The sequence below is a fragment of the Balaenoptera ricei genome, chromosome 10, assembly GCF_028023285.1.
Source record: "Balaenoptera ricei isolate mBalRic1 chromosome 10, mBalRic1.hap2, whole genome shotgun sequence".
In the NCBI taxonomy this organism is placed as follows: domain Eukaryota; kingdom Metazoa; phylum Chordata; class Mammalia; order Artiodactyla; family Balaenopteridae; genus Balaenoptera; species Balaenoptera ricei.
Window position 1 is genome coordinate 44,761,578 of NC_082648.1, and position 27,840 is coordinate 44,789,417.

Below are 27,840 nucleotides of genomic sequence, written 5' to 3' on the forward strand. Positions count from 1 at the left end.
GCGCGTAGCCCTACGTAAAGCGTGTGGGGTTTCGCGACAGCCCAGGCCCCACCTCTTTGGCCACATGTCGCGCAGGTCTTCCCGTCGGACGCCGCGCCACCTCCTCGCGCTGCTTTACGAACCTAGAGCAGCGCCGCCCCGCCTCCTGTGTCCCTCCTCGCCTCCCCGCCCCCTCCCAGTTTTGCGTCTCCTAGCCCGACGCGCTCGCTATAATCACGTGACTGCCTCATCCGGGTCTTTTGCGTTCTCTCTCCCTCTCCCAACATGGCGGCCTCAGGTGAGTGAGCGGCCGAGCGCGGCCAAGGACCGGGGTCCGAAGCGACTCTCCGACCCTGATCCATTGGTTCTCTGGAGTCGGGGGGTGGGCGGCACCGCTTCCCTTCGGATTTTGGGGCTGCGGCAGGCTGGCGGCTAGGCCATGTGAGGTTATCGCCTCGGGATGTTTGGGGGGAGGGGAAGGACACCTTCCCCTCCCCCTCACACTCTTTTCACCCCGTATGCGCGAGGTTGGACTTGGGAGCAATGGTGGACTCTGGCTTGACTTGGAGTGAGGAGGAGACGCAGAAAGAGCCGCGGGAGACGTGAGGCCTTCTCATAGACGTGAAGCACTATGCCCGCGTGAAGGCGTGGAGGAGGAAAAGAGGCGGTTGGCGCGCGGACGGGTGCACACTAGACCAGGTCTCCGAGGCGCGAGGCCTTTGCGGACGGGAGTGGGGGCAGGGAATAAAGGGGGGGGCAGTTAGAACGCGAGCGCGAGTCGGTGGAGGGGCGGGGAAGGCGGCGGTGCGCGTGCGCGGTAGAAGAGACGAGGGTGGTGGAGACGGGCGTTCCTTAAAAGCACGCGCGAGAGCCCAGATGGGAAGGTTTACGCACCTGTGTTGCTTCCTTTTTTAGGTTCTTCCACTTTCTGACCTTCCCCTGTTAGAGTGTGACTCGGCCCTTATATTTTTACAAGGGCAAATGTGTTAGGTTTGGAGGTTGAAGTTACTGGAGTTAGATGGGGATGGGGAACCCGGTGTGGGGCGCCCACGTGTTGGAGGAGAGAAACAGGGTGGAGACCTACATTTCTTCTAGGCTTTTTTCTTATTCAGTCAACACATTTTTACTGAGTGTGAGCTATATACGTGCCAAGCACGATTCTAGGTATTGGAGATACGATGGTGAGCAAGATCTGATTCCTTGACAACTTCCATTTTGATTTTGGTCGAGTTTTGATAGCCCCAGTGGTGGAGTTGGGCGTTTTTTTTTTTTTGGAAGATATTTGCACAAGTGCTTGGGGGTGCTTTTAGAATAATACTAGAATATTAGTGGTTGGAGCTGATTTCTTTTTTAGACTTTGGGAGAGGGAATATCACTGACATGCAAGTCTACTTGCGTTTCTGATGGACTTAGTGAGCTGTGCCAACATTTCGTAGCAGTAATTTTAGTTTGGCAGATATGGTCTCCTTTCGCTGGCATGACCCTGCATTCTACAAAACATTTATTGAACAACTGTTATCTCCGGACACTCATTTCTCACCAAGGATTTCTCGCCTCTGTTACATAGAGATGTATGTCTTTGAGGGAGTTGAGGTGCATTTGAACATAATACCTTTTATTAGTGTAGCGCTTGACGTGGACCTAGCACTTTTATGTATGTTGTCTAATTTGATGTTCTGTGAGATAACATAGGCAGATATTGGTGTCTCCCATCTGAGGAAGATGAAATGATTCGTTCAGGGTCACACTGCATGCTGATGGCAGAGTAAGGTCGAAATCTTTGAAACTTCTCACTCTTCTCCATTATCAACTTGGAACTAACAAGGTTGGCTTCCATGTCACCCTAAGTTTGGGATGCTGCCCAAGAGCTTCATCTGAACTACTTATTTGGCCTGAATTTGCCATCTTGATAGCTTAGTGTCATAATCTAGTGAAAAGCCTGTATTCCCTTTCTCAAAACTTGTGTGGAATTTTTAGAGGTGGAAGACACCATTAACAATCTGTCCTTCATTTTACAGAGTTGAGTGAAATCCAGACTGGTTAAATTGGATGTGCTTAGTGAGGTCTCCTCCTGTTCTTCCACTTTACCTGCCTGGAAGCCCTCATCTCATTTCATTCGGTTCCATGAATCTTTTTAGCTTGTGTAGTATGTGTAAGGGACACTTATGCTAGTATCCAGGCAGAAGGTTGCATCTGACAGTCTGCCCTTGAGAAACTATCAAATTTCTTTCCCCACTTTGAATCCTTTCCCATTGCATTGACTTGGTTGAGTGACCAGTATTCCCAGATGACTGTATTAATGAGTCTGTAAAATTAGTGTATTTTCAGTATACTTTTTGAGGGTGCCTGGTGTCTTGTTGAAAAAACAGATCTTACATTTTTTTGGTGAAAATACATGATAAAACTTCATAGGCCTCTTTTACTGTTAAGTGAGACCCAAAAATTCTTTGCAGTAATACCAGTATCCAGTGTGACCCATTATTGAACTTCAAGAACAGGAGGTGTCCCAGAGCTGACTATTGAATCTACTCTCCTTACCTATGGGGGATCAAATGTATTTGATACGGGTTAACAGTTTTCGAGACTAGACTGCTTTGAGATTGTAAATAGTGTACCTATGCCCACACAAGGCCTTTCTTTTGCATAGCACTTTCCAGAATTATATGTGGCATCTTGATTATTTTTTATGGGGAGAGGATAGTGTCCAGTGGTTGTTTTTATACAATTCTGATCCTTATAGTGAAAAATAGTTTCAGTGGTTGCTATTATATGCTGTTCACGTATTACCTATTTTTATATTCCTTCCTGTATCATGTTTGTTATTCTGGGAGTAAGATACCCAGATTCAGAAGGCCAAGGTTAAAACTCCTTATGAAAATTCAAGTACAAATACAGAGAGAAGTACCAAGGTACAACATCGTATTTCTAAATAATGTCACTTTTTAAAAAAATGTATATACTTTTATACAGCTTTGAGGTATGTCACATACCATGTATAGCTTGAGATAGGATACCCTACTACATTGTCTTTGTCTCAAAACATCCTAGAATTTGTTTTCCTGATCATGGGGGAAAGAATTAACTTAAGGATTTTGGGGTTTTTTTTTTTTAACTGCTTGTTTGTAATTAAGTATGTGTATGTACATTTATAAATGCACACACCAAAGTCAGTTTCTTAGATTTGTAATGGATATTGCTGTGGTCCTAATGGTAGGAAAATGCCCAAAGCAAGAAGTTATTCTTGAATTTTTATAGCTTCTCTCTTACAGAAAAGCTGCAAGTACTTTGTGTAGTGATCTATCTGCATGATGTTGTATTGGACACTTATTTTATATATTTTATGTAAGTGATCAAATTGAGTAGTGTGGAGAGGTAAGGAAAAGACAGTGTGGCATTTTCCTCAGATTGTGTCAAGATGAAGAAGTTGGACAAAGAGAGGTCCCATAACAACTGAACATAGAAGTCAAGGTGGTGGAGCTTATTGGTCCTGACTTAGTCTTTATTCTCTACTCTGCTAAACAGCATAGTAAAGGTTGAAGCCTCTCAACATCATGATACTGTACTGCATTGTATGAAACATCTTTTCGTGCTGGGCTCTAATCAGCAGATTAGTTCAGTTCTAGGCACTCTGGTATTTGAGTAGATTGCATTTATACAGTATTGTTTCTTTAAGGAAATATTTGTTGATCGTTAATTAGTTTTTAATTCTGGAGACTGGCAGGATTCACTTCCCAGAAATAAACACCTTGCCCATTCGCAGTCATTTCTCTTCTCCCCTCACCAGCCATTAATCTTACTGGGTTTCTGTATTTACTTATCCTGAACGTTTCATATAAATGGAATCATATAGTGGGTGGACTTTTGTTGCTAGCTTCTTTCACTTAGCATGTTTCAGGGTTCATCCATCCATATTGTAGGATGTATGGATACTCATTCCTTTTTATTGACAAATCCATTGTATGGACATTTACATTTTATTTATCTATTCCTCAGTTGGTGGGCGTTTGGATTGTTTCCAGTTTTTTGCCTATTATGAATAATGCTGTGATTTTGTACGGGTTTTTATGACACTTTCTGACTGACTTAGTCTTTTTTTTTTTTTTTTAATAAGTTTACTTATTTATTTATTTTTGTCTGCATTGGGTCTTGGTTGCTGTGCGTGGGCTTTCTCTGGTTGCGGTGAGCGGGGGCTACTCTTCGTTGTGGTGCACGGGCTTCTCAACGCAGTGGCTTCTCTTGTTTCGGAGGACGGGCTCTAGGTGCGCAGGCTTCAGTAGTTGTGGCTCGCGGGCTCTAAAGCGCAGGCTCAGTAGTTGTGGCACACGGGCTTAGTTGCCCCGCAGCATGTGGGATCTTCCCGGACCAGGGATCGAACCCATGTCCCCTGCATTGGCAGGCAGATTCTTAACCACTGTGCCACCAGGGAAGCCCTTCTAGTCTGTAGTTGCTAACACATTCAGAAGACTTGATAACCTTGTAAAATAAGTGGGACTTAGTCTGGCAAGATTTAAAATTAAGAAAATTTTTGACAACTCCTCATCTGAATGTTAAGAGCTGTGTGAATTCTCCTTCCTAAATAAGAGATACTAGTTTAAGAAAGGTGGAGAAGTAGGGCTGCATTGTACAGCAAATAAGCTTTATTGGTTAAAGTACTTTAAGGTGTCTTCTGTTTTGTTTAAGGAAAACAGCACTTCCATAGATTTTATCACTCCAATATCTGTCAGTTGGTGCTTTTATTACTAATACAATGGAGTTATAACAGGAAAACATTCTGAGAAAAATAAAGGAAGCGTTTTTACTTGCTACAGCCTGATAGTCCTGAAGACTTGGTTTAATGTAGTCACTTTTCTGCTGATGTGCTTCATATAGGGCTAACGTTTCCTTTTGTTTGTCTACTTATTTATTGATATGAAAATACCACTTAGAGCAGTGGTGCTCAATCATGGGTAGTTTTGTCTCACCCATCCCAGAGGACATTTGGCAATGTCTGGAGGCATTTTTGTCACAGTGGGGTGGGGGGGTTGCTACTGACATCTAAGTCGAGACTGGAGATGCTGTTAAATATCGTACAATGGACGGGACACCCCACCGCCCCCCAACACAGAATTACCCAACCTCAAATGTCAGTGGTGCAGAAATTGAGAAACAAAGAGTTAAGCTGATCAGTTGTAGTATTTATTTTTATATGTCATAACAAAGCTTGTTTTTTTAATTAAGAAGACTGCAATTGTAAGATCTTTTCTTTAGCCTAGATGAGTATATAAAGACCTTCACAAGTACCTAGTACTTAGTGAATAAAATACAATCGTAATGAGACAAGCAGGCAATTAGAGGATTTAATAAAATTTCTGGGACATATTTTTTTTTTCCTCTTAGTCCATGTGGATTTGGTCTTAAGTAATTGGAATGTGTTTTGTTTATTAGGTGGTTGGTTTAACTTTAACCAATTCACATAAGATTTAAAGAAAATTAAGAGTTGGACCTGCTTAATTTTAAACAGTTCAGTTCAGTTAGTTCAATCATTGTGTCAAGGGATTGATACCCCTAGAACATTAAATGATGCTTTACTTATAAAGAAGAGAACATTGTTGAAATCCTAAACATGAAATGGACCTAGATATTGAAGGAGCAAAGCACAAGGAGAATTTAGATAACATTGTTTCTCGGTTACTGAAATAAAATAGAGTGGAGCAAACACTTAGGTTTATTCATTTTACTTTTTAAAGGCTTGTTCCTTTAAATCTGCTGCTTAATTGTGATTGAGTCAATGCTGCTGCTAGATTTAAAGAAATGGAAGTTAGGGATCTTGTGAAAGAATTTTAGCCTGTCTTTAATTGAAGACTGTCCATCATCCAGCAGTGATTTCTCAGCCAGAAGTTTTTGGAGGGGCCAGTCACAGAATCAGGGGAGAGGGAGATGTATGATTTGAAAAGACATTCTAAAACAGTGCTTTAATATTTTTTTGGTCATAATACTTTATTTATTATTTTGAAATTTCAAATAACATTAAAGGAGAGTGTGAGACTTGTTTGTCAAGAGTCAAGGGGTAAAAGTTGAGAAACTGTGATTTAGAAAATTGATGTAAGCCAGAATCAGACCAAAGGGCAGGTTAATTCCAGACTGTGCTGTTTTGGTATTAGATTCATATATAAAACAAAGGGAAAAGGGATCCCTCAGTCAAACTCTTACTATTCTTATGTTGGACTTGACCTCACTGTATGACTGACCACCAATTCTATTTTTATTTTCTCAGTGACCAGACAGATCATGATACTACGTTAAGCCCCATGAAGGTAAAGATCTCTAGCTAGCATCATACTAGTCCCAGACACTTATTTTTAAATTGGACAACTAAAATAAGCCTATATATTATAAGCGTTCTACCACAGAGGTATGCTTTATGTCTTATTCAAATTAAAATTTCCCCTAGGCCTTTGCATATGAGCTAGGAGCAATATCAGTGCTGTAGGACTTAAACTTTGCATAGCTGCTTTCTTTCAAAGCATAGACTAGATCCAAAATATAACCTGGTGATCATAAGTTATAGTTTTGGAGCAGGGTTAGTGTTAAGTCACTTGAGAGAGACATGGGAACTTCACATTCAAGACCATCTTTTCTCTGTGTAATTACAGCCAAGTTTGTCTGTTTTGCACATTGAGACCATAATCTCAGGGTGCAAAATGAGGTCAAGTCCAACATAAGAATAGTAAGAGTTTGACTGAGGGATCCCTTTTCCCTTTGTTTTATATATGAATTTAATTCATATTGTGTCCAGAATGTTCATAACATTCGTAGCTAGCAGGTCTTTAGTTCCTGAAAATGGTATTTTAAAGGAAAGGCAGGTACCAGGTGAGAGAACAATCTTCATTCAGTTAAGCAAATGGTGCATCGAGTTACAGATTCTTCATCCTCTTGGATGGAAAATTTGTTGAGAATTGGAACATGGAGGAGGAACTCATCATTATAAAAGCTATGCAAATGATCTTTGTTACAGCAGAGCTGCTTGTTTTTTGTCTTAATTATGTCGCAGCTATTCTCAGGGGCCAGTTCTAGAACTTCAGTTAGTCCTTTCAGCTCTTCTGCATTAGCTGCTGATGGGTGCCATCTCAGAGGTTCTGAGGACTGGAGAGTTAAAGAGCCAAGGTCAGGCCACTAAATGGAGCCATTTAGAGATTCCTATAGATTTCATAACCATGGGAAACATTTAAATTGTTGGTTCTTAGGGATTTCCTATGTTTTCCCTTTAGTATAATATCTCATCTTCATATGCGGTGTTAAGGTAGGGAAGGAGATCTTTTTTTTTTTTTTTTCTAGAGGGCAGAGAAATCGAGCTGTGTATATGAGTCTTACAATTTGAACACTTTCAAATGACAGTGAGTACATTTGCCCTGGTTGTGATAACCTGCCATAGAACTAATAACAAGCTTCTTAGGGGCTGGGGCTCCCATGGGGGAGAGCCCTAGACTTGGTATCCAAAACCTTAGGTTTAATTCTAGCTCTGCCATCTAATATCGCTGTAACTTTAGGATGGTCATTTAACCTCTCTGAGACTTGGTTTCCTTCTCTGTAAATTGATAGTAATGATTCCTTTCTCATGTGGTTATTTAAGGAGTATCAAACAATTCTCCAAAGTGTCATACAGAATATATTATTAGGGATAGGGATTTTGTTTTATTTCTTTGTGTCCCAGGAGCAATAAATGTAGTAACCTGCAAAATCTCAAATGATACACAAGTGAATATAGTAGGAAATAAAAGGTTGTTGCCCCCACCTCAGTTTTACTCCCAGAGTAAGTTTGAAAACCCTTCTAGACCCCTTTCCATCCGTATGCATAATGTATATTTAAACAAGAGAGACTTACATAGGGGCTTCCCTGGTGACGCAGTGGTTAAGAATCCACCTGCCAATGCAGGGGACGCGGGTTCGAGCCCTGGTCCAGGAACATCCCACATGTCACAGAGCAACTAAGCCCGTGCACCACAACTACTGAGCCTGTGCCCTAGAGCCTGTGCGCCACAACTCCTGAACCCTCATGCCGCAACTACTGAAGCCTGCACACCTAGGGCCTGTGCTACGCAAAAAGAGAAACCACTGCAATGAGACGCCCGCGCACTGCAACAAAGAGTAGCCCCTGCTCGCCGCAACTGGAGAAAGCCTGCGCGCAGCAACGAAGACCCAACACAGCCAAAAATAAATAAATTTTTTTAAAAAAAAAAGGGGGACTTACGTAATATGTATTCTGTAACTTTTTGTTTTTCACATCTCAGACTTTCTGTGCCAGTGCATTGTGCTTTCTCCTTAATATCTGCATGGAATTCTTTCACAGAAATGTACCACAATCTAAACCTTTGATGGGCCTTTATTGTTGCTTTCTTTATAAATACATTTAACAATAGTGCATTGTACAGCTCTGTAAATACCCAAGTATTGATGAATAATCTTTCTCTGGCCCTTTTAAAATAGCAAAAAAGAAGAATAAGAAGGGGAAGACTATCTCCCTAACAGACTTCCTGGCTGAGGATGGAGGGACTGGTGGAGGAAGCACCTATGTCCCCAAACCAGTCAGCTGGGCTGATGAAACAGATGACCTAGAAGGAGATGGTAACTTTTCTTAACTTTTCTTTTGTTTTCTGTCACGTTTGGAATTTTCATTACCTTCTAGACAAAATCTGTTCCACAGTATTGGTTCTCACTTGTAATTTGGAAGGAACTTAACTAATTTTGTAGAACCTGCAATCTTATGTTTATGTATTTTGTAGAATCTTAGGTTTAGGCTATAAGAGTTTGTGATAGGGGCTAAAGTGGTGATTCAAGAGAGCTTAGTGCTAATTCTGGCTATTGCAGTAACAGGGTTTTCTCAGGGTACTATCCTTTTAAGCCTTATTTTCTTCATTTGGAAAGTTAAGGACTAGATTATTTCATTTTAGGTCTCAAATTCTGTGATGTCCTCATAAAGTAATATGCAGTATAATCTATATGCTCTTTTATACTCAAGAGTCAAGGAATAATTTGTTCTAAGAGCTATTAGTATGAAGTCAGGGTGTCCCTGGGTAAACAGAACTGGTCTGAGGAAAAGGAATAGGAATAGGAATTATGGTGGGAAAATGCAGAAGAGTCACTGGGGTATCATTTGAATAAGTTCTGTGCCTTCAAGGAATAGCGAGGAACAGGCAGGAGTTATAAAATCATTGGGTATGACATAAGTCTGATCACCCATCATTTTTGTCTAAAAGCTTTAATTGCAAACGGAAGAATACTTTTTCTTTTGTGACCTACTTTTGTAACAAGAAATTTCATCTAGATCATATCTTCCGTAAGTGTTCATACCTGAAGTACAAATTCATGGGCAGTGCTGTATGGACAGTATCTCCTAGTTCCACTAAGATTACCATCCTACTGCACTACCATCTGTGTGACCTTGGGCAAGTTACAAAACCTTCCTGAAATCTTAGTTTCCTTTTCTGTAAAATGGGAAACAAACTCACATAATTATTACAAAGGTAAGTTGGGATATAATGAATATGAAGTACCTGGCACATGGTAACATTCCATAAATAGTGATTGATATTCTCTCATTTCTCTGCTGCATAAGGAATAAGTTATGATTCTGTTAACAAAAGCCTGGGCCTTGAAAGGCCTTGAAATACTTAGAAACAAAGAGACAGTAAATAGTACTGAGTCTTTGCATTGCTATCTGATTCTGACATTTCAGAAGCATTTTGTCTGTAAAGGGTCCTTATTGCTGAACCCCTACCCTTTTTATCTGTTTATTTCCTGATATAGCTTGCTTAATACTGGGCGCTTAGCATATGTCCTCTTATTCTACAGTGACAGTAAGGGAAGTTTCTTCTAATTTCTTCTGTCTACTTTTCTATCCTAGTTTCAACCACTTGGCATAGTAATGATGATGACGTGTATAGGGCACCTCCAATTGACCGTTCCATCCTGCCCACTGCTCCACGGGCTGCTCGGGAACCCAATATCGACCGGAGCCGTCTTCCCAAATCACCACCCTACACTGCTTTTCTAGGGAACCTGCCCTATGATGTGACAGAAGACTCCATTAAGGAATTCTTTAGAGGATTAAATGTAAGTGTAAAGGTTTTAGGCAATTAACTAGATATGGAGGGTACAGTATGGGTAGTGACTGTCTCTGAATTTCTGTGTTGAGAAAGGTTCTGAGGTTGTGTCTATACTTGGAAGAAACAGGTATGTAATTTAGTGGTGTTTAGGCCCTTTGGCTGAGAATGTTCTCATCCAAAACCAGTCGGACAGTCTTATCAGCAAATTTAATACCTTATTGATATGGAGAGAATCTCTCAAAAATATATATCCCTTCTCTATGAAATTTAAAGGTGACATACCCAGGTAAACGTTGGAAAGTGGAAGAAAGTTTCTCTGAACTCAGCTATTCTGTTATTGACATTCAGGATTATATCAAAATTACATTTTAATTTTTTATATGAATACGTTGAACTGAGCAGATGTGTAGTTTTTATTAACAGAGTCTGTTCACATATAATGGAATTCACAGGCTTGCTTAAAAAGCTTAAGGCAGGATGTTTGAAAACACTGACCTAGAAGTTTCCAGAAAGACGAAAAAGTGAATATGAGGTGCTAAGAATCCTTTTTCTAAACTTTGATGAAAAGATACTTAGGATTTCAAAAATGGAAGAATGAGTAATAATTTCCAATTCTATTGGGTTTTTCTCCAGTCTTTGCTGAAGAGAAGACATTAAAAACTAGTTTTCTTCTAAGAATCTGCTCCCTCTTTCACTTTTTTATTTTGGCTGCGTTGGGTCTTCATTGCGGCATGTGGGCTTCTCTAGCTGTGGGCTCCAGGGTGCTTGGGCTGTCTAGTTGCGGCGCGCAGGCTTATTTGCCCCGCGGTACGTGGGATCTTACTTTCCCAACTGGGAATCAAACCCGCGTCCCCTGAATTGGAAGGTGGATTCTTAACCACTGGACCACCAGGGAAGTCCCTCCCTCATTTGCTTTTTTTTTATTATTAATACAGCAGGTTCTTATTAGTTATCTATTTTATACATATTAGTGTATATATGTCAATCCTCCTTCACTTTTGCTATGTTGGTTGACTTCTTTACTAGATCCTGTTCTCTGCAATGGGCCATCAACTTCTGTAGCTGGCTTTTCTTGTGTGATTATTTTTGATCACAACTTACAAATTTTACTCTCTGTTTAATTATATAGTATATCTAGAAGTATGGCCTGTTTTCGATTCCTCTCTGGTAGCCTCTTTCTTCTGTAGAGTGTTGAATAATCTCTGGCCTGTTCAGGCTTTTCACCTTTATGCTCTAGAATTGGTCTGTAGCTACTTCCCTTTTATTTTATTCCCTTTTTATTTTGTTCCTTTTCCTGCTCTCCTCATAAGTTGAGTTAAACTAGAATTTAAAAGTGACTGTGACAAAATCTATATCTCAGGAGCCCAGAATAAAGTATCAAATCAGTGATGGAAAAGATAGCTTGAATATATGCAAAATATTGGAGAAATGAAGAAATAAGTAAAAAGAGTAAGAAAACAGACATAAAAAGTGAAAAGTACAATTCAGTGGTTTACCATCTCAGAATTCGGCAGAAGGGGTAAGTATGGTGAGGATTTACAATCCAGTGTTTGATTCAGCCAAGCTATTAATATATGAAGACAGTAAATAATGTTTCTCAGGTAAGTCAGCTTGCCAAAAAATATACTGCCCAGAAAATTTTTTGGCAGAAACTGTGTCAAATTTCTGAGAGACAAAAATTGGAAATAAACTAATTGTGGAACACAGGCAGTTCCTCTTAACTGAAAAACAACTAAAAACTAGAAATGTTACACTGAACTCCTTAGTTTCTTAAAGGTTAAATTCATATTGTTCAAATTGAAAAGGTTTAACAGGGTATACGATGAAGTCTCTCTTGTATCCCTCTGTACCAGTTTTTCTCCTGGAGACAGCCAGGTTCTTGGGTATTCTTCAGAGAAATTCACTGCATACACAATGGTATAAAAAAAAAAAAGAGGAAGAAGACAAATGAACAAGAGCATTTAATTAGGAAATATTTTTTGTTTCTTTCCTCCTTAGATCAGTGCAGTGCGTTTACCACGTGAACCCAGCAATCCTGAGAGGTTGAAAGGTTTTGGTTACGCTGAGTTTGAGGACCTGGATTCCTTGCTCAGTGCTCTGAGCCTCAATGAAGAGGTAAATAAACTAAGAGTGGGGGTTGAGGGCTGGGAGCTAACAGCTCTTGTGTTTATCAAACTGATAGTTTTTAGGCCGGGTCAGTAGCTATTTCGAAGATTCCCATAATACCTACAAAGAAAAGCCTGGATTATTTATCAATATACCGGTTAACATTCAACATCTAGCACGTCACACCTCCCTTCTGCAAGTTCAGCAGGGCCTAGTAATTCAGGAATGTGTTTAGGTGGGAAATTGTGAAGAAATCCACCACGAAGTCCTTAATAAAATCTCACGTTAGTTCACTCACAGCTTTGCCTCAGCTTCGTGGCTTTGCTTTTTCAAAATAATATGACCAGATGAAGGCAAATAGAAATATCATGTTATTTTAGTATTTAAAGGCATTACCTCATTTTCAGGGAAGTAATTTTTTATTTTTAAGAGGGCTCAGAAACATTTCTCACTAAGATGTCATTTGTAATACTTGCTCCTGGGAATCTGTTACAGGAGAATGACAGTAAACATTCAGTCCTGCTTTGTAACATTGCCCATAGATGTTTTTTAATCCAGACACTAGAGGTTCAGTGGGGAGAGGAGATTTAGCTGTTAATACATGAGGGGGGATGGAGATTAAATCTAATTGAAATACAGTTATTTAAGTGATTGGTGCCATGTAGGGATTCTTAGGCTAGCCAGAGCAGGATATTGAAACATTTAGTTACTTGTTAGTGATGGAAGTTTCTAATCCAAGAACTGCTTTTTTATCTCTAGTGAGTGACTTTAGAAATCAAACTGATTATATATCGAAAGAAAAAAAAGGCTGTTTTTTTCTCTTTTAATTCCAGAAACCTCTCATTGTTCGTTGAGAAGGCAATTTCCAATGCCATTTGTGCCATAATTCTATGGTCCATGTCTGCCATTGGACGTGATTGAAAGCAACTGCTCTTAAAATATTTTTCCTATCTCATAACTTGAGTACCACCATGATAATCTGAAGCAGATGTCAAATAGGAATAAAATTCATGTATTTAGTTAAATATGTGGAAAGCAAAAGTTGTTTGAAAGTTTTTCTTAGGTCATTTTAGGTTTTATTAACATTACTAGTTTTTAACTCTCAGTCTGAATAAGAAAAAGAATACCATACAATTGTTATTATCTGAAGTTTGCTGAATTGACTGTTAAATAAGATGTTGTCATGGTCCAGACTTAAGAGTTAGTTTGTATTTAGAGATATCATCGTAGTGGTATTTAATATAATTCCAGGTGTTCTTAACTAAATTTCATTGTTACCCTTCTTCAACTGTAGATTCTACTATGAAATGAGAAAAATATCATCAGTAGAATTAATTGGGTTCAAAGTATATAAATAGTGATGTGGGAAAGGGAAATCAGAGGGTATCCTGGAGGAACTGATTTATCCTAAGGTAATACTGAGTGAAAGAACTTGAGATTATAAACAGAGACCATGCTTTATGCAACTTTGCTGGTGCATAGTAGGGACTCTATAAATGTTTGAATGCATAATTGCTCTGGACCCAAATAATACCTTTTATTTAGCTAGTTGTCTAGAAAATGTTTTTAATTTATTACATGTGACAAATTGCCTGTGATAGTTAAAAAGTTAAATCTATTCTGTGAGGTTTGACTTTATAAAAATAGTAAGATAATTGACCTAACATTCATTTAAGCCCAACTTAAATGTTAATTCTAAGGGGTTATTTTATATTCAAGTCTTTATAAAGGATTCTTTAGCCAACAGATTGTAGTGTTGGCTAGATTACAGTGTTTTTCCTTTATCTTCCTTCCCCCAGTGCTTCTGCTATGCCCAGACGTTCAAGGTCACTCATGGGATTTGTGCATAATGGGGCAAAAGGTTGGTTAATATGGTCCTATGCTCTCAGTCTCTAGGTAACAGGAGAATTCGAGTGGACGTTGCTGATCAAGCACAGGATAAAGGTAGGAAAGATGATTGAATGTTTTGTTTTGTCATGGTCCTGGGAAGACAAAGCAGAGGTGCCCTTCCCCAGTAACTTGTAGTAGAGGCAAATAGTGGGGGCCACCTTAACCTTGAGCAGTAGTTCTTGACTGAGGATGGTTTTGCTTCACAGGGGATATTTGTCAACGTTGGGAGACATTTGGGTTGTCACAACTGTGGGGAGGGCTCCTAACGTCTAATAGTATCCAGGGACTATCCTATAATGCGTTTGACAGCCGCCCCAACAAAGAATTGTCTAGCCCAAAATGTTGGTAGTGTTGAGACTGAGAAACCCTGATTGACCTAGATGAACATTAAATACATACTAAATAGATTACGTACCTAGCAGCACACTGGACACAAGAGGAGCCTGATTCATGTATATTTCAGGGGGTTCCTGGCGTATCTTTAAAAAATTTTAAGATGCCTATACAGAAGATGAGACAGGTAAGCATTAAAGCAGTAGGAATAAATGTGAGGAAGGGAGTCACTTGGTTGAGTTGGAGAGTACACTTATGGGGCCTGGGGCGACTTCGTGATGACGCTGTGGTGTAATCAAGAAGTACAGTATGTGGGGGCAGGAGGGGGCCTCTGTGCATATGAGAAATATCTGGCAAAAGTTTTTGTGAGCTAACCTGTGTTTTTTCATTTTATATATCTGTAGACAGGGATGATCGTTCTTTTGGCCGAGATAGAAATCGGGATTCTGACAAAACAGATACAGACTGGAGGGCCCGTCCTGCTACAGACAGCTTTGATGACTACCCACCTAGAAGAGGTGATGATAGCTTTGGAGACAGTAAGTTCATTTTTATCTAGTTAGTTTCTTGTGTATTCTGGGGGGTTGTTTTGTAATAGGACAAATGTGTTAATGTAGATGATCACAATAGCAGATAAAGGGGAGGGTAGCAGTAGATGCAGAAAAAAAATTTAAGATGCCTTTTAAAATAACAGAAAATTCATTACCTTCAAAAATACTAAATGTCTGCCACGTGCCAGATACTTTTGTAAGCTCAGGATACAGCAGTGAACAAAACAGACAAAAATACTGTCTTTGTTGGACATTATTTATACCAGGGGAGAGAAACAATATGCAAATAAAATGTAATTTAGAGAAGGGGAGTAGAGAATGTCATGGGGTAGGAGATGGGATAAATTACAACTTTTACACACACCACCTAAATCCAATAAAATCTTTGTAAAACGTTTGTGGAGAAAATGATACAACTTTATTGAAATACATGAAGAAAGACTCAACACTGTCATTTCTTTTTTTAATGTAAAGAACCTACTGTTGAGTAAAGAAATGACTAAGTAGTGGTTTGTCTATATAATGGAATACTTGATAGCATAACATACATGTGACGACAAGGATAAAATTCAAGACCTGTTTTGTTTGGCTACGCCAAGCCTCTTGTGGGGTCTTAGTGTCGTCCCCCTGTCCGTCTGCGTCCCCCCCGCCCCGGTCCAGGGATCAAACCCGTGCCCCCGCACTGGAAGCGCGGAGTCTTAACCTCTGGACTACCAGGGAAGTCCCTTAATTTTTAAAATTTAAACTACCTGCAGATGAATGTTCACGTAGACAAAATGATGTCCTTTGCAAAATGAAACCATTGTTTTAAAAGGAAGCTGTCATAAAACTAAGATATTTCTTAGGCCTACTCACAAACTCAAAATGTCTTTTAAGTTTTTTTGTTCTGTTTTTTAATTGGTTCATGTTTAGACATTGAGGAGTTTTTTTTTTTTTTTTTTTTTCCATATAAAAATCTGGGTTTCTGACGTGTCACCTGAAGCTAAATAGCATGCAACGATTTTAATATTATAAACAACAATCCAAAGAACCTTCTTGTATTTATATCTGTATAATGTGTCCGGTTACTTGCTCAGGTTAAATTCCTAGAAATTAAATTGCTGGCCCAGAGGGTATACATGTTTTTTAAATCTTTTAGTACATAGTTCCAAAACAATTTTCAAGACCTTTGAACTATTTTTAACTCAGCAGGGTAGGAATTGACTTATTGTGCTAAACTTCACCAATACAAGATGTATCATTTATTTTAACCTTTCCATTTGGGCAGTAGAAAACAATGTCCCGTTTTAGTTTCTGTTACTTAAGCAGTAACAGATAGTTAACCAGTTGTCATATGTTACATATATTTTTCTCATTTTGTTTGCCTCTCAGATTTGTGGTATGTGTATTGTTTTTCTATGCTAAACTTTTTGTTTGTTTGCCGGGCCACGTGGCTTGCGGCATCTTACTTGCCCTATCAGGGATGGAACCCATGCCCCCTGCAGTGGAAGCACGAAGTCGTAACCACTGGACTGCCAGGGAATTCCCTCCATGTTAAACTTTTTAGGTAGTCTTTGGTTCTTTGGTATCAGGCATGAAAGATTCCAACTACGTTTTCTTGTGCTTTGTGCTTACATTTTTAGTATTCAGATCTTTAATCCTGGAAGTTCATTATGGGATATAAAGGAGTCCCACCCCCCCCCCACTTGTGGGGATACATTCCAAGAACCCCCCTGGTTGCCTGAAACCTCGGATATTACTGAACCCTATGTTTTATGCTATGTTTTTTCCTATACATAACAGTATACTGTAATAAAAGTTACATGAATGTGATCTCTCTCTCTCTCTCAAAATATCTTACTGTACTGTACTGTACAGCGTGGATATGCTGGACAAAGGGATGATTCACGTCCCGGGCAGGTTGGAGGGAGATGGCACGAGATTTCATCATGCTACTCAGAACAGCACGCAATTTAAAACTTACGAATTGTGTATTTCTGGAATTTTTCATTTAAAATTTTTGGACTGTGGTTGACCACAGGTAACTGAAACTTCAAAAAGTGAAACCAGGGCTTCCCTGGTGGCACAGTGGTTGAGAGTCTGCCTGCCAATGCAGGGGACACGGATTCGAGCCCTGGTCTGGGAAGATCCCACATGCCGCGGAGCAACGAGGCCCGTGAGCCACAACTACTGAGCCTGCGTGTCTGGAGCCTGTGCTCTGCAACAAGAGAGGCCGCGAGAGTGAGAGGCGCGCGCACCGCGATGAAGAGTGGCCCCCGCTTGCTGCAACTAGAGAAAGCCCTCGCACAGAAACGAAGACCCAACACAGCCATACATACATACATACATACATACATACATACATACATAAAATATATATATGTATATATATATATATGAAACCACACATAAGGCAGTACCACTGTATAGAGATTTTTCTCCCCCCTAACTCCCTCCTAAATTGTTAGCCTGGCAACATTTATTGAATTAGTGGAGAACTTTTTAAAATAAATACCAAGGAAACTTTAATTCAATACAGATTCTTCTACCTTGGATATAATGCAATTGTTTTTTTTTGTTCTTTAATAAAAACAGACACAGCAGTGAATATGAAGTCATGGAAGCAAACTGACTAATGGGCTATGTTTGTTTTTATCAGTAGGTGTCAAAGAAAAAGGAATGACGTTACCTGTCTCTTTCCTCTCTAGAGTTTCGAGATCGTTATGATTCAGACCGATATCGTGATGGGTATCGGGACAGTTACCGTGATGGACCACGCCGGGACATGGATCGATACGGGGGCCGAGATCGCTATGATGACCGAGGCAGCAGAGACTATGATAGAGGTCGTTGTAAAACACAATTAAGTTAAATTGCTTTCTTTTAAGAACTCCTTTCTTGCCTTCTCCCCTCCAGTGTGATGATCACAATTTGGGATATGTTTACAGGCTATGATTCCAGGATAGGCAGTGGCAGAAGAGCATTTGGTAGTGGGTACCGTAGGGATGACGACTTCAGAGGAGGTGGGGACCGCTATGAAGACAGATATGACAGACGAGATGACCGGTCATGGAGCTCCAGAGATGATTACTCTCGGGATGATTATAGGCGTGATGATAGAGGTAATCATTTGCTTTTGCTTACTTAATGGGGCGTTACCACTAGAGTAACTGGTTGGAAATTTTTCAGTTATGTTTCAAACCCCTTAAGTGGGCACAGATAGAACCTACACATAGTAAAGATTGCATCGGAACATAATGGAAAGAGCATTAGATAAAAATGGACATAATGGAAATGAAGTCTAGTTCTAACCTGTTTTAGCATATAGATTTTTTCAGTTAAAATTTAATTGAATAAACAAAGGAAAAAGCATTTGCCAGACATTCTTATAGTATGATCTCACTTAAAATAGGCTGTTTTAGCCCCATTTTTCAAGTGAAGGAATGAGACTCAAACATGGTCTCATAGCCAGTAATTGGTTGGCACTGTGCGTTAAAAACCAGGTGTTGCTTATTTCAATGCCGTTGATACCAAATAGTTGATACTCATTAATTAATGGTGAGATGTCAGTGTACCTATTCTAAAATTATGCCCCTGATATTATATCATTTATATAAAACATATATTGTGTTACAACTCTGATCTCTCAAAAAGTATTATAAAAGGCCACTATTTGTTCTGACTTGAGTGATGCCATTTTATGTATGTATTTATTTATTGGCTGCAACGGGTATTCGTTGCTGCGCGCGGGCTTTCTCTAGTTGCGTCGAGCGGGGGTTACTCTTCCTTGTGGTGGGCTGGCTTCTCATTGCAGTGGCTTCTCTTGTTGCGGAGCACGGGCTCTAGGCTCGCGGGCTTCAGTACTTGTGGTGCACGGGCTCAGTTGCTCCGTGGCGTGTGGGATCTTCCCGGACCAGGGCTTGAACCCGTGTCCCCTGCATTGGCAGGCGAATTCTTAACCACTGCGCCATCAGGGAAGCCCAAGTGATGTCATTTTAAAAGTAAGGTATCTGGGAGTTCACTGGTGGCCTAGTGGTTGGGATTCTGGGCTTTCATTGTCGTGGCCTGGGTTCAATCCCTGGTTGGGGAACTGAGATTCCCCAAGGCACACAGTGTGGCCAAAAATAAAATAAATAAAAGTAAGGTATTTGGCCCCAGAATTTTTCTCTGTAATTATGTTTAGACAGCAAACCTGGTGTTTTAATATCCCTGTCTTAGCCCAAGTGCTTTATTATATCCAGCATCTCCTATAATCCCCTGCGGAAGATAGACCTAGATAACTAATAAAACACCGTGAGGTGGCACAAGTCATCAGAGCCATATTGAAATTGTGTGGTAAAGTCTTTATTCCTCCCTCAAACAAAAAAGTTGTAACGTTTCCAGTTTTTTAAACAAAAGTTTTAAAATTTATTCTTTTTTTTTTTTTTTTTTTTTTTTTTTGATTTATTTTTGGCTGTGTTGGGTCTTCGTTGCTGCACACGGGCTTTCTCCAGTTGCGGCGAGTGGGGGCTACTCTGTTGTGGTGCGCGGGCTTCTCATTGCAGTGGCTTCTCTTGTTGCGGAGCACGGGCTCTAGGCGCACGGGCTTCAGTAGTTGTGGCTCTCAGGCTCTAGAGCACAGGCTCAGAAATTGTGGCTCACGGGCCCAGCTGCTCTGCGGCACGTGGGATCTTCCCAGACCAGGGCTCGAACCCGTGTCCCCTGCATTGGCAGGCAGATTCTCAACCTCTGCGCCACCAGGGAAGCCCGGCAGGTGGGTTCTTAACCACTGTGCCACCAGGGAAGTCCCTAAAATTTATTCTTAAAAGCATTGCTGATACCTGTTTCCTCTGTTTCCATGCAAGAAACCTGGAAGTAATAGCTAACATTTATTGAGCATTTACGCTGCACCAACAATGAACTGAGTGCTCATACAGGTATTATTTAAGTATTCTATGTGGTAGATACACAGTTATCATCTTCCCTTCATTTGTGAGAAAACTAGAGGCTCAGATGTAGTCTTCGTTGACTACTGACCTTTGCCTCTCATGCCATTTCTTGCCTCCCCCAATGGCTGTACACCTGATTTCCAGCCCCCCTTCCCCCCTGATGATCAAACCCCCCATTCCTTCTAAGATCTGTGCCCCCTTGTCCTCAGGGTCACTGCCACTATCTCTGTTCAGATTTCATTGCTATGCCCACGTTACTAACATTTCCCTGCCTCACTCCATTTTCACATTGGTCCAAGTAGTCTTTCTGGAACAATATCTAATTAGGTTATTCTCCTCCTTCTAAAACCCTGTCTTGTCTCTTCATGGCCTGAAAGATATCCCTTTGTACCTCTGACATACAAGGGCCTTCACTGCTCTGCCTCTTCAGTGTTGTCTCCATCCCTTCCACAAAAACTGCCCAGCCATCATATTCCGGACGTTAGCATGGTATCTGAAATATAGGTGTTCCAATTACTTGTTGAGTAGGTAAACGAAATTACCAAAGGAAGAAGGAGACATTGTGTACCATAGTGGGAGGAGCAGTGGAGTTGCTTCAGTAACATGGATTTCATTCTTTGGTCCACCAGGTGTTAGCTGTGTGACTTCAATGAGTTCCTCTTTCTGACCCCAGTTGTACCCTATTCACATAGGAAATGGCCCCTTCGCAGAGTTATACAGATGAAAAATGTATCTTGGAAGTTATATAAACTACCAACTTAAAACCCTTGTAGAAAATTTAAATCTTGCTAAACAATACCCTCTTTGTTTGCAGATACATAGATATGTAGTAAAAGACCAAAGACACACGTAAGAATGATAGATACCAAATTCAGCATAGTAGTTATGAGAAGACAGCACAGCACTAAGCATGTTATCGGGAGGCTTCAGTGGTTTTTGTGGTGTCAGGTGGTTGATGTACACAGGCTTTCTTTATATCTTCTATATATTTTGTGTCTGAAATACTTAGGATAAACACTGATTTTGAGAAATACAATATCCTTGAAGCACTTAGGTTTATCTTGAAATATTCTGACAGCTTGGATCCAGGAAGAAGTCAGACTCCCTTACAGTTTATATTCTAATGTTCGGTGTTGCATGCTTTGCCCTATGAATCACCATCAAATTTATATTATACACAGAGATAAGAATATAAGAACTAGAGCCTTCCGCATCATACTGTTACAAGTTTGTCTTAACCTACTGAAGCAATCCATCTTCCAGACCACATTTTTTAACAAGATACTTTTCATCCAATATGTTATCATAGTCAAAAAATTTCCCCCAGATAATAGTAATCATGATAAATGCTTAATTTACCATTGAAATTTTTACTGTTTTTAGTCTTTCCCTCAGTCTGGTACTGCATCATGGATGTGGTAGTGGAAAGATTAATTGGACTTGGTTCTTTGGGCCACCCATTTTTTAATGATCTCCCTTTTTACCTTTGCTGGATTGGCTAGGCCACTCACTAATCTGAATCCCAAATAGCATTTCGTAAGAGGTATGTCTGGAAATCTGGCTTTCAGCCATCGGCTTCTGATGATTTTCAAAAACTATTACTTAGAGTTTCATTTAACTTAGGTCCCCCCCAAAGACCCAAACTGAACCTAAAGCCTCGGAGTACTCCTAAGGAAGATGATTCCTCTGCTAGCACATCCCAGTCCAGTCGAGCAGCCTCTATCTTTGGAGGGGCAAAGCCTGTTGACACAGCTGCTAGAGAACGAGAAGTAGAAGAGCGGCTACAGAAGGAACAGGAGAAACTGCAGCGTCAGCTGGATGAGCCAAAACTAGAACGACGGCCTCGGGAGAGGTGAGGTGGTCTTGTATTACGGATTTCACATCCATGAATCCAGTGATTCTTTTTTTTTTTAATCCTGAATCTTTATTTTAACATTTATTTATTTTATTTATTTGGCTGTGCCGGCTCTTAGTTGCGGCACACAAACTCTTATTCATGGCATGTGGGATCGAATTCCCTGACCAGAGATGGAACCTGGGCCCCCTGCATTGGGATTGCAGAGTCTTAGCCATTGGACCACCAGGGAAGTCCCCAATCCAGTGATTCTTAATGGGGGCTTACATCCCCAGGGGGCACTTAGGAAATTCATGTGGGTGTTACTGGTTGTCACTTATCATTAGTGCGTGTGGGGTGGGGCTGCTAGGTGGTCTGCAGCGTGTGGGAAAGTTTCTTTACCCAATGAAGAGTTGTTGTTTATCCCTCATGATTTTCAAAAGGCCTCCTGGGCCCTGGTGGTACTTTAATACAAGAGTCTGCAAATTGTGGCCTGTACCTGTTTTTATAAATAAAGTTTATCTGGCCCTTTAAGAAAAAATTTGCCAAACGCTGCTTTATTGTATAGAGTAAAACACCATAATGAGGTGAATGGATTTACCCCTTTTCAAGTTATTAGGGATGGAGTAGACAAAATGTTTTCACTGATACTAAGTGTAGGCTGTAAATTATTTTCCAGTTACTTTTATTTGTGTGTATGTTGGTTATATTATCTGTTATTTCAGGATAGTGTAAAGGAATGTTTATTATTAAAAAGATGGCATGACATCCAATAGGGTAGACACCTCCTATAATACGCTGAAAAGCTAGGCCTGGTTTTGAGCAATTTGCGGAATTGTGTTACCACTAAGGGAGGGCAGAGTCGTAGATTATGTAGGGGAATGTTCTTAACCCTAGCTGACACTTGCTGAGGCACTTGTTTCCCTGCTGTCCAAAAGTAGAGCATTCCTACGGAACCTCTTATAAGCCAAAATGGTGTAAAGTGAAGAAGCAGTTATTTTAGGGCACATCTTGCTAACAGGTAACAGCTTGCTGCAAAACAATCGCTGAATGCTATTTTCGCTTTTCATCTTTTTTTTGTAAAAGCAGAAATCCTCTTTGGATTTCTTTCGGTTAGCAGCAGCATATATGGATCTTTCTGTAAAAGTGAAGTGGCATAAAGGAAACTTCGGAAAAGCAGGGGATACCTGTATTTAGAACCAAAGAATGTTAATGTCTGCCGCTTTCAAACGGTTTGAGCAAAAGAGACAGGTGCGTGCACCCACACATAAATAAAGCCAGCAGGATAAAATATTAATAAGCGATAGTTCCTGAGGGGTCGGCATGGGTCCAGGGTGGCCTTCACTGAGCTGGACGTGATGTATTTTGTAAATCTCTTTTATACAGACACCCAAGCTGGCGAAGTGAAGAAACTCAGGAACGGGAACGATCGAGGACAGGAAGTGAGTCATCACAAACGGGGACCTCAGCCACATCTGGCAGAAGTAAGTCAGACCAGGGTGGGTATCTCATTATTGCCCTTTTCCATAACCTATCCATAACCAAATTATGCAGAGATTTTGGAGTATTAGCATGGATTGATCTGACTTTCACATCTGCTTTGAAAAGTCTGAGAAATGTGTACCAGAAGAGACTTTTGTTATGGGTGTGTGTGCACATGTGCGTTGAGCCTCTATGTGGAAGTTGATCAGTGGTTCCTCGAGTTTACAATTTCATTGTAGGTCCCCTTCACACACATATATGTATCCTTCTCCAAGTACCAACGTTCTAACACGGAGAATACAGAAAGTTTATAATCCTAAAGTAAAGAATTCTCATTCCTAAGAGAGGTCAGATAGCTATCCTTGGAGTGTCATTATTTTTCCTATTTCTCTTGCATCAGTAAAACATTTTCACCAGAGGACATTTGGAAACCAGTTTGGGGATAATTTTATCTATTGGGAATCAAATTCAGGTCTGTATTTAAGAATAATGATGGAAAGCAGTAAACTCGGATGTGGACCGTTTGCCACTCTGTTGAGGTCTTAATAGATTGTTGTCCAATAAGCCCTTTTTTCCTGATGCTCTGACCTTCCCATTCTGACTTCACAGATGCACGAAGGAGAGAGAGTGAGAAGTCTCTAGAAAATGAAACACCCAATAAAGAGGAAGACTGTCAGTCTCCAACTTCTAAGCCTCCCAAACCTGAACAGCCTCTAAAGGTAATGCCAGCCCCTCCACCAAAGGAGAATGCTTGGGTGAAGCGAAGTTCTAACCCTCCTGCTCGATCTCAGAGCTCAGACACAGAGCAGCAGTCCCCTACAAGGTGAGTCAGCTTGGAAACATAGCAGTTGGTTGGCTATAGACTCTTCAGTGCTGTGCTATCATGGTGGACGGTGCCCTGTGGGGTACTGGCCTTATGGCATCTGATAAGTTCTGCCATTTTTGCTGTCATAGTTCAAATTCTGTGGTGTGCCGGTGGTTCAGTTTTCTGGAGTTTTGATAGCTGGTTAACATCACTTTGGTGACTCAATCTGCACACACTATAAATCGGAACCCACCAATGCCACATTCTGGCAGTGCGGCCTTGGGGGTCACGTCACTTCCCTAAGTTTTAGGATTCTCATTTGTAAAGTAGAGGGATAAGATTAACCTAGCATGACTACGATGATTCTAAAGGACATGACATTTGGTCAAGTTCACATAATTGTTTTCATTGTTGCTTTCCCATATTTTAATGTTTCACAGCATTAAGTATGTATTTTTGGTTCTCTGTAAAACTTCACTTGAAGTAGAAGTTTCTTATCTGTTCCTTCCCTAAGATAGCTGATGGATGTGATTACATGTTTTCCTTCTAGTGGTGGAGGGAAAGTAGTTCCAGCTCAACCATCTGAGGAAGGACCAGTAAGGAAAGGTAAGGCCAAGAGGGGAATAGGTTATTCGCCCAGATAGAGGCCTAAATAAAAAAGTCCCCATAGAGGAGTCACAAAATACTGAATATCATTGTATTTTGCACCCATTTTTTTGTGTTGAAGGTTCTTTGATTGTCTGCCTTTTCTTGCCAGTAGAGGGCAGGAGTGGCCTCTTTGGAGAAAACATAGAGCCCTGCCCTTTCCTGGTAGAACATTTCTTTGAAAGGGAAAAAAAAAGAATCGGAAGGAAATTGACATGCTCAGTCCAGATTAGAAATGTTGCCATCTGCAAGGCCAAGGTCACTACACAGCATCATAGTCCTTATTTCCACTTTGCTTTTTATGATGGCATAACCCCACGGTGGAATTTTTTAGTGGATCTTGTTTGCGGTGTGTGTGTGTGACTGTGTCTGATAATAGAAGGGAAGAAGGGCTTAGGAAGGAAATCTGGATTGGGGGTAGTTTTTATTTCCCTCAGTACATATGGGCACACTTCTCTTCAGCTTAAGGGAAACCTGGGAGAGGGAGAGTGTTTATTTTACTGACTTCCATTTATTTTTGTGTCTCCACTCAAGCAGATGACAATAAAGTAGATGGGGTGAGTGCCCCAAAAGGCCAAAGTGGAAATTCCAGCCGTGGTCCAGGAGATGGAGGGAACAAAGACCACTGGAAGGAGTCAGATAGGTACGTGTGTTCCCTCCTCATTTGTAATCTTTGATCTGATGCTAGATACCTGTGTCTTTGTATGAGGAAGTTCTTGGTTCTCCAAGCCTTGCCAGATCTCCCACTGTGAACCCATTAAAGTCAACCAATATAGTCAGTTACAATTCTGAGAATCTAGATTACAAAATGTCCAGATAGCCAGAACTGTTGATTGGAGGTGCCTATTCAGTACCTCAGAACTGCTTGTGAGTGTTGGGAGAGTCCTCTCCTAAAGTTGTTCATGTCTCTGCAGGAAAGATGGCAAAAAGGATCAAGACTCCAGATCTGCACCTGAGCCAAAGAAAGCTGAAGAAAGTCCAGCCTCTGTGAGTGTCAAAGACTTGCTTGCCCTCAACTTCTTGTAGCTTACTTTTGCCATTGAAATCCTGTACATTTGGGGCTGCAAACAGGGTGGTTGGAAATAGACATTGCTGCTTGTTCTTATCGATCTTGTCTATTACAGAAGTTCAGTTCTGCAAGCAAGTATGCTGCTCTTGCCGTTGATGGTGAAGATGAAAATGAGGGAGAAGATTACACCGAATAGACCTCTGCATTCTGTGCTTTCTCCTAGTCTCTCACCACCCTGGAACATTCGAGAGCAAATCACACCTCTATCCAGACAAGACAAAATAAAACTCACCATCTCCTGGAGACCTTTCTTAACTTTTTTTTTTTAAAAAAAGAAACGAAATGAAATTCTTTTGCATGCTGCTGCAGCCTTTAAAATATTGAACTAACTGGAGAATCACCAATGTAGCCAGAGAGAGACATACAGCTTTTAATGCTGTAAGTTTAAAGTTGTGGTGCATTTTTATGACACGTGCAGTTGCCTGTGTGATTAGTGCCTAGGGGCGTCCGTTTAGCAAGATGGCAGTGATAGTGATGCAGTGTCTGGAATCTAGTTGGGCAGTAGGCAGGTATGAGGAAGAGTGTGAGGTTTCTACCTTTAATTCTTATCCTGTTGTGGCATACATGAATTCGCAAACAGTATCTGAATAAATTCTCCATTCTTGGCAAGGTAGGTTTAGTCTCTGATGTTGTTTTAGTCTCCAGGAGGCTGCCAGCCCCACCTCTTATTTAATTCTGAGTTACTGGGGCCAGCCTAAGGGGGAGTTCCTTCATTTGTGCCCCCCAGGGGGGTAGGTGGGAGTGAGTCTACAGGCCACTGAAGAATAGGACTGTTTGGTGACCAAAGTAAATGGGGAAATCGTGGTTTGAAAAGAAGCTTGGGGATTTGATGAATTATTTTGCACCAGTAACAGGGAAAATGGTATGACCTCCAATAAACACATAATCGTTTACCTCCTGGAGCAGGAAGCACTTAGGGGTTGTGGGAATTCCCAGGTCTTTTATGTGTCCTGGTTTCACCCTTTCTTAAACACTATCCCTTCTGAAAGTTCAAATATATCCACATTCTGTTGAAATCTTAAAGCTTTAAAAATTTAGACTCTTGTCATCGTCTTATGTTCCTCATGCTACTCTTTCCTGTTAACCTTCCCACAGGCAGCTTCTACTTAAGTCACATACTTGACTTCCTAAGCATTCTCTAGAGCCCCTGGGAGCTGTCCAGTGAGGAATCATCACTGCTTTTTCTCAAGCAAATCTTGGCTCCTTCATGTTTTGACACTCCTTCCCTCCAGCCATTCGTGCTCCTGCTGCTTTGACCCCTTTTACACCTCAGAAAACTTTAGAATTACCAGTCTTAGGTGGTGAGCGAGGGTGGTTAAATTGGGAGCCTTTCTTACAACCTTAATTGGGGTTTGAGGGGCTTTTTAAAAAACAAAAGTTTCCTTCTCTCTAAGTGAAATCCCACACCAATGTTTGGATTTATAATGTGGCTGAGACCAATGTGTGGTTTCTTTGGTTCTGTTTTTTTAGCATCCCCTTGAGAGAATAAATGATAATGGAGAAGAACAATTTCACAAGGTCCTGGCTTCTCTTGCAACACAGTAGCTTTACTTGCCTGCTTTTATGTGCACCTTGGTACTGTCAGCTCAACAGATGGTGTCCTTACAGGCAATATTGGTACCTGCAGAGAAAAGATATCTTGGCCTCTTCTCGCATCAGTCCTAGGTTAGACCCTTTACAGCCGTGCAGGGGTGTTGGTTTATGAGTGCTGCAGCAGTGAGCATAATGAATCATTTACCCAGTGGACATAAAAGACATACCAAGTGAAGTAACTTTAAATAATGGGCTTGGAGTGGGTAGTAGCTAGGAAGTGGCTTTTAGAGATACCCAAGGTTGAGAGGGTATTTTTTTTTAACCATTTGCTATAGATGATGAAAAAGTAGGGTTTGCCCTCTTCATGTCTGCTCCTTCCAAATAGATGTGTCCAAAAAAGCTGTTTTTTTTCCCCCATTCCTCTACCCTGCCACCCTGTTAAAACAAACAGGGATTTATGACCCGCTCCTCAATACATGTAAAATTTGTACAAAAATATCTTCTATGAAAATGATTTGTAATCTGTAGACTTAATACCTGGGAGATGTCTTGAGATGTAAAATCCCATCCTTTAGGTTGTGGGGTTTTTTGTTTTCTCCAAATAAATCTGATCTTTAAAGTTCA

The 27,840-nt window shown here is 40.6% G+C and overlaps 1 protein-coding gene across 5 annotated transcripts; it reads left to right on the plus strand.

Annotated features, from left to right (window-relative positions):
- The first annotated feature begins 172 nt into the window (after positions 1 to 172).
- Positions 173 to 27,840, plus strand: EIF4B (eukaryotic translation initiation factor 4B). 5 transcript variants are annotated; one of them, XM_059935955.1, is made up of 15 exons: positions 173 to 277; positions 8,443 to 8,580; positions 9,860 to 10,068; positions 12,060 to 12,176; positions 14,057 to 14,111; positions 14,795 to 14,929; positions 17,629 to 17,766; positions 17,869 to 18,042; positions 21,472 to 21,700; positions 23,069 to 23,181; positions 23,774 to 23,987; positions 24,520 to 24,575; positions 25,149 to 25,257; positions 25,529 to 25,601; positions 25,742 to 27,840. In XM_059935955.1, the coding sequence occupies exons 1-15, from the start codon at positions 265 to 267 to the stop codon at positions 25,817 to 25,819; spliced, it is 1,851 nt and encodes a 616-aa protein (XP_059791938.1). In that variant the 5' UTR covers positions 173 to 264; the 3' UTR covers positions 25,820 to 27,840. The 5 variants fall into 5 exon arrangements, with proteins under 5 accessions (XP_059791938.1, XP_059791936.1, XP_059791937.1 ...); XM_059935953.1 differs by having other exon boundaries at positions 174 to 277; positions 25,739 to 27,840; XM_059935954.1 differs by having other exon boundaries at positions 174 to 277; positions 25,152 to 25,257; positions 25,739 to 27,840.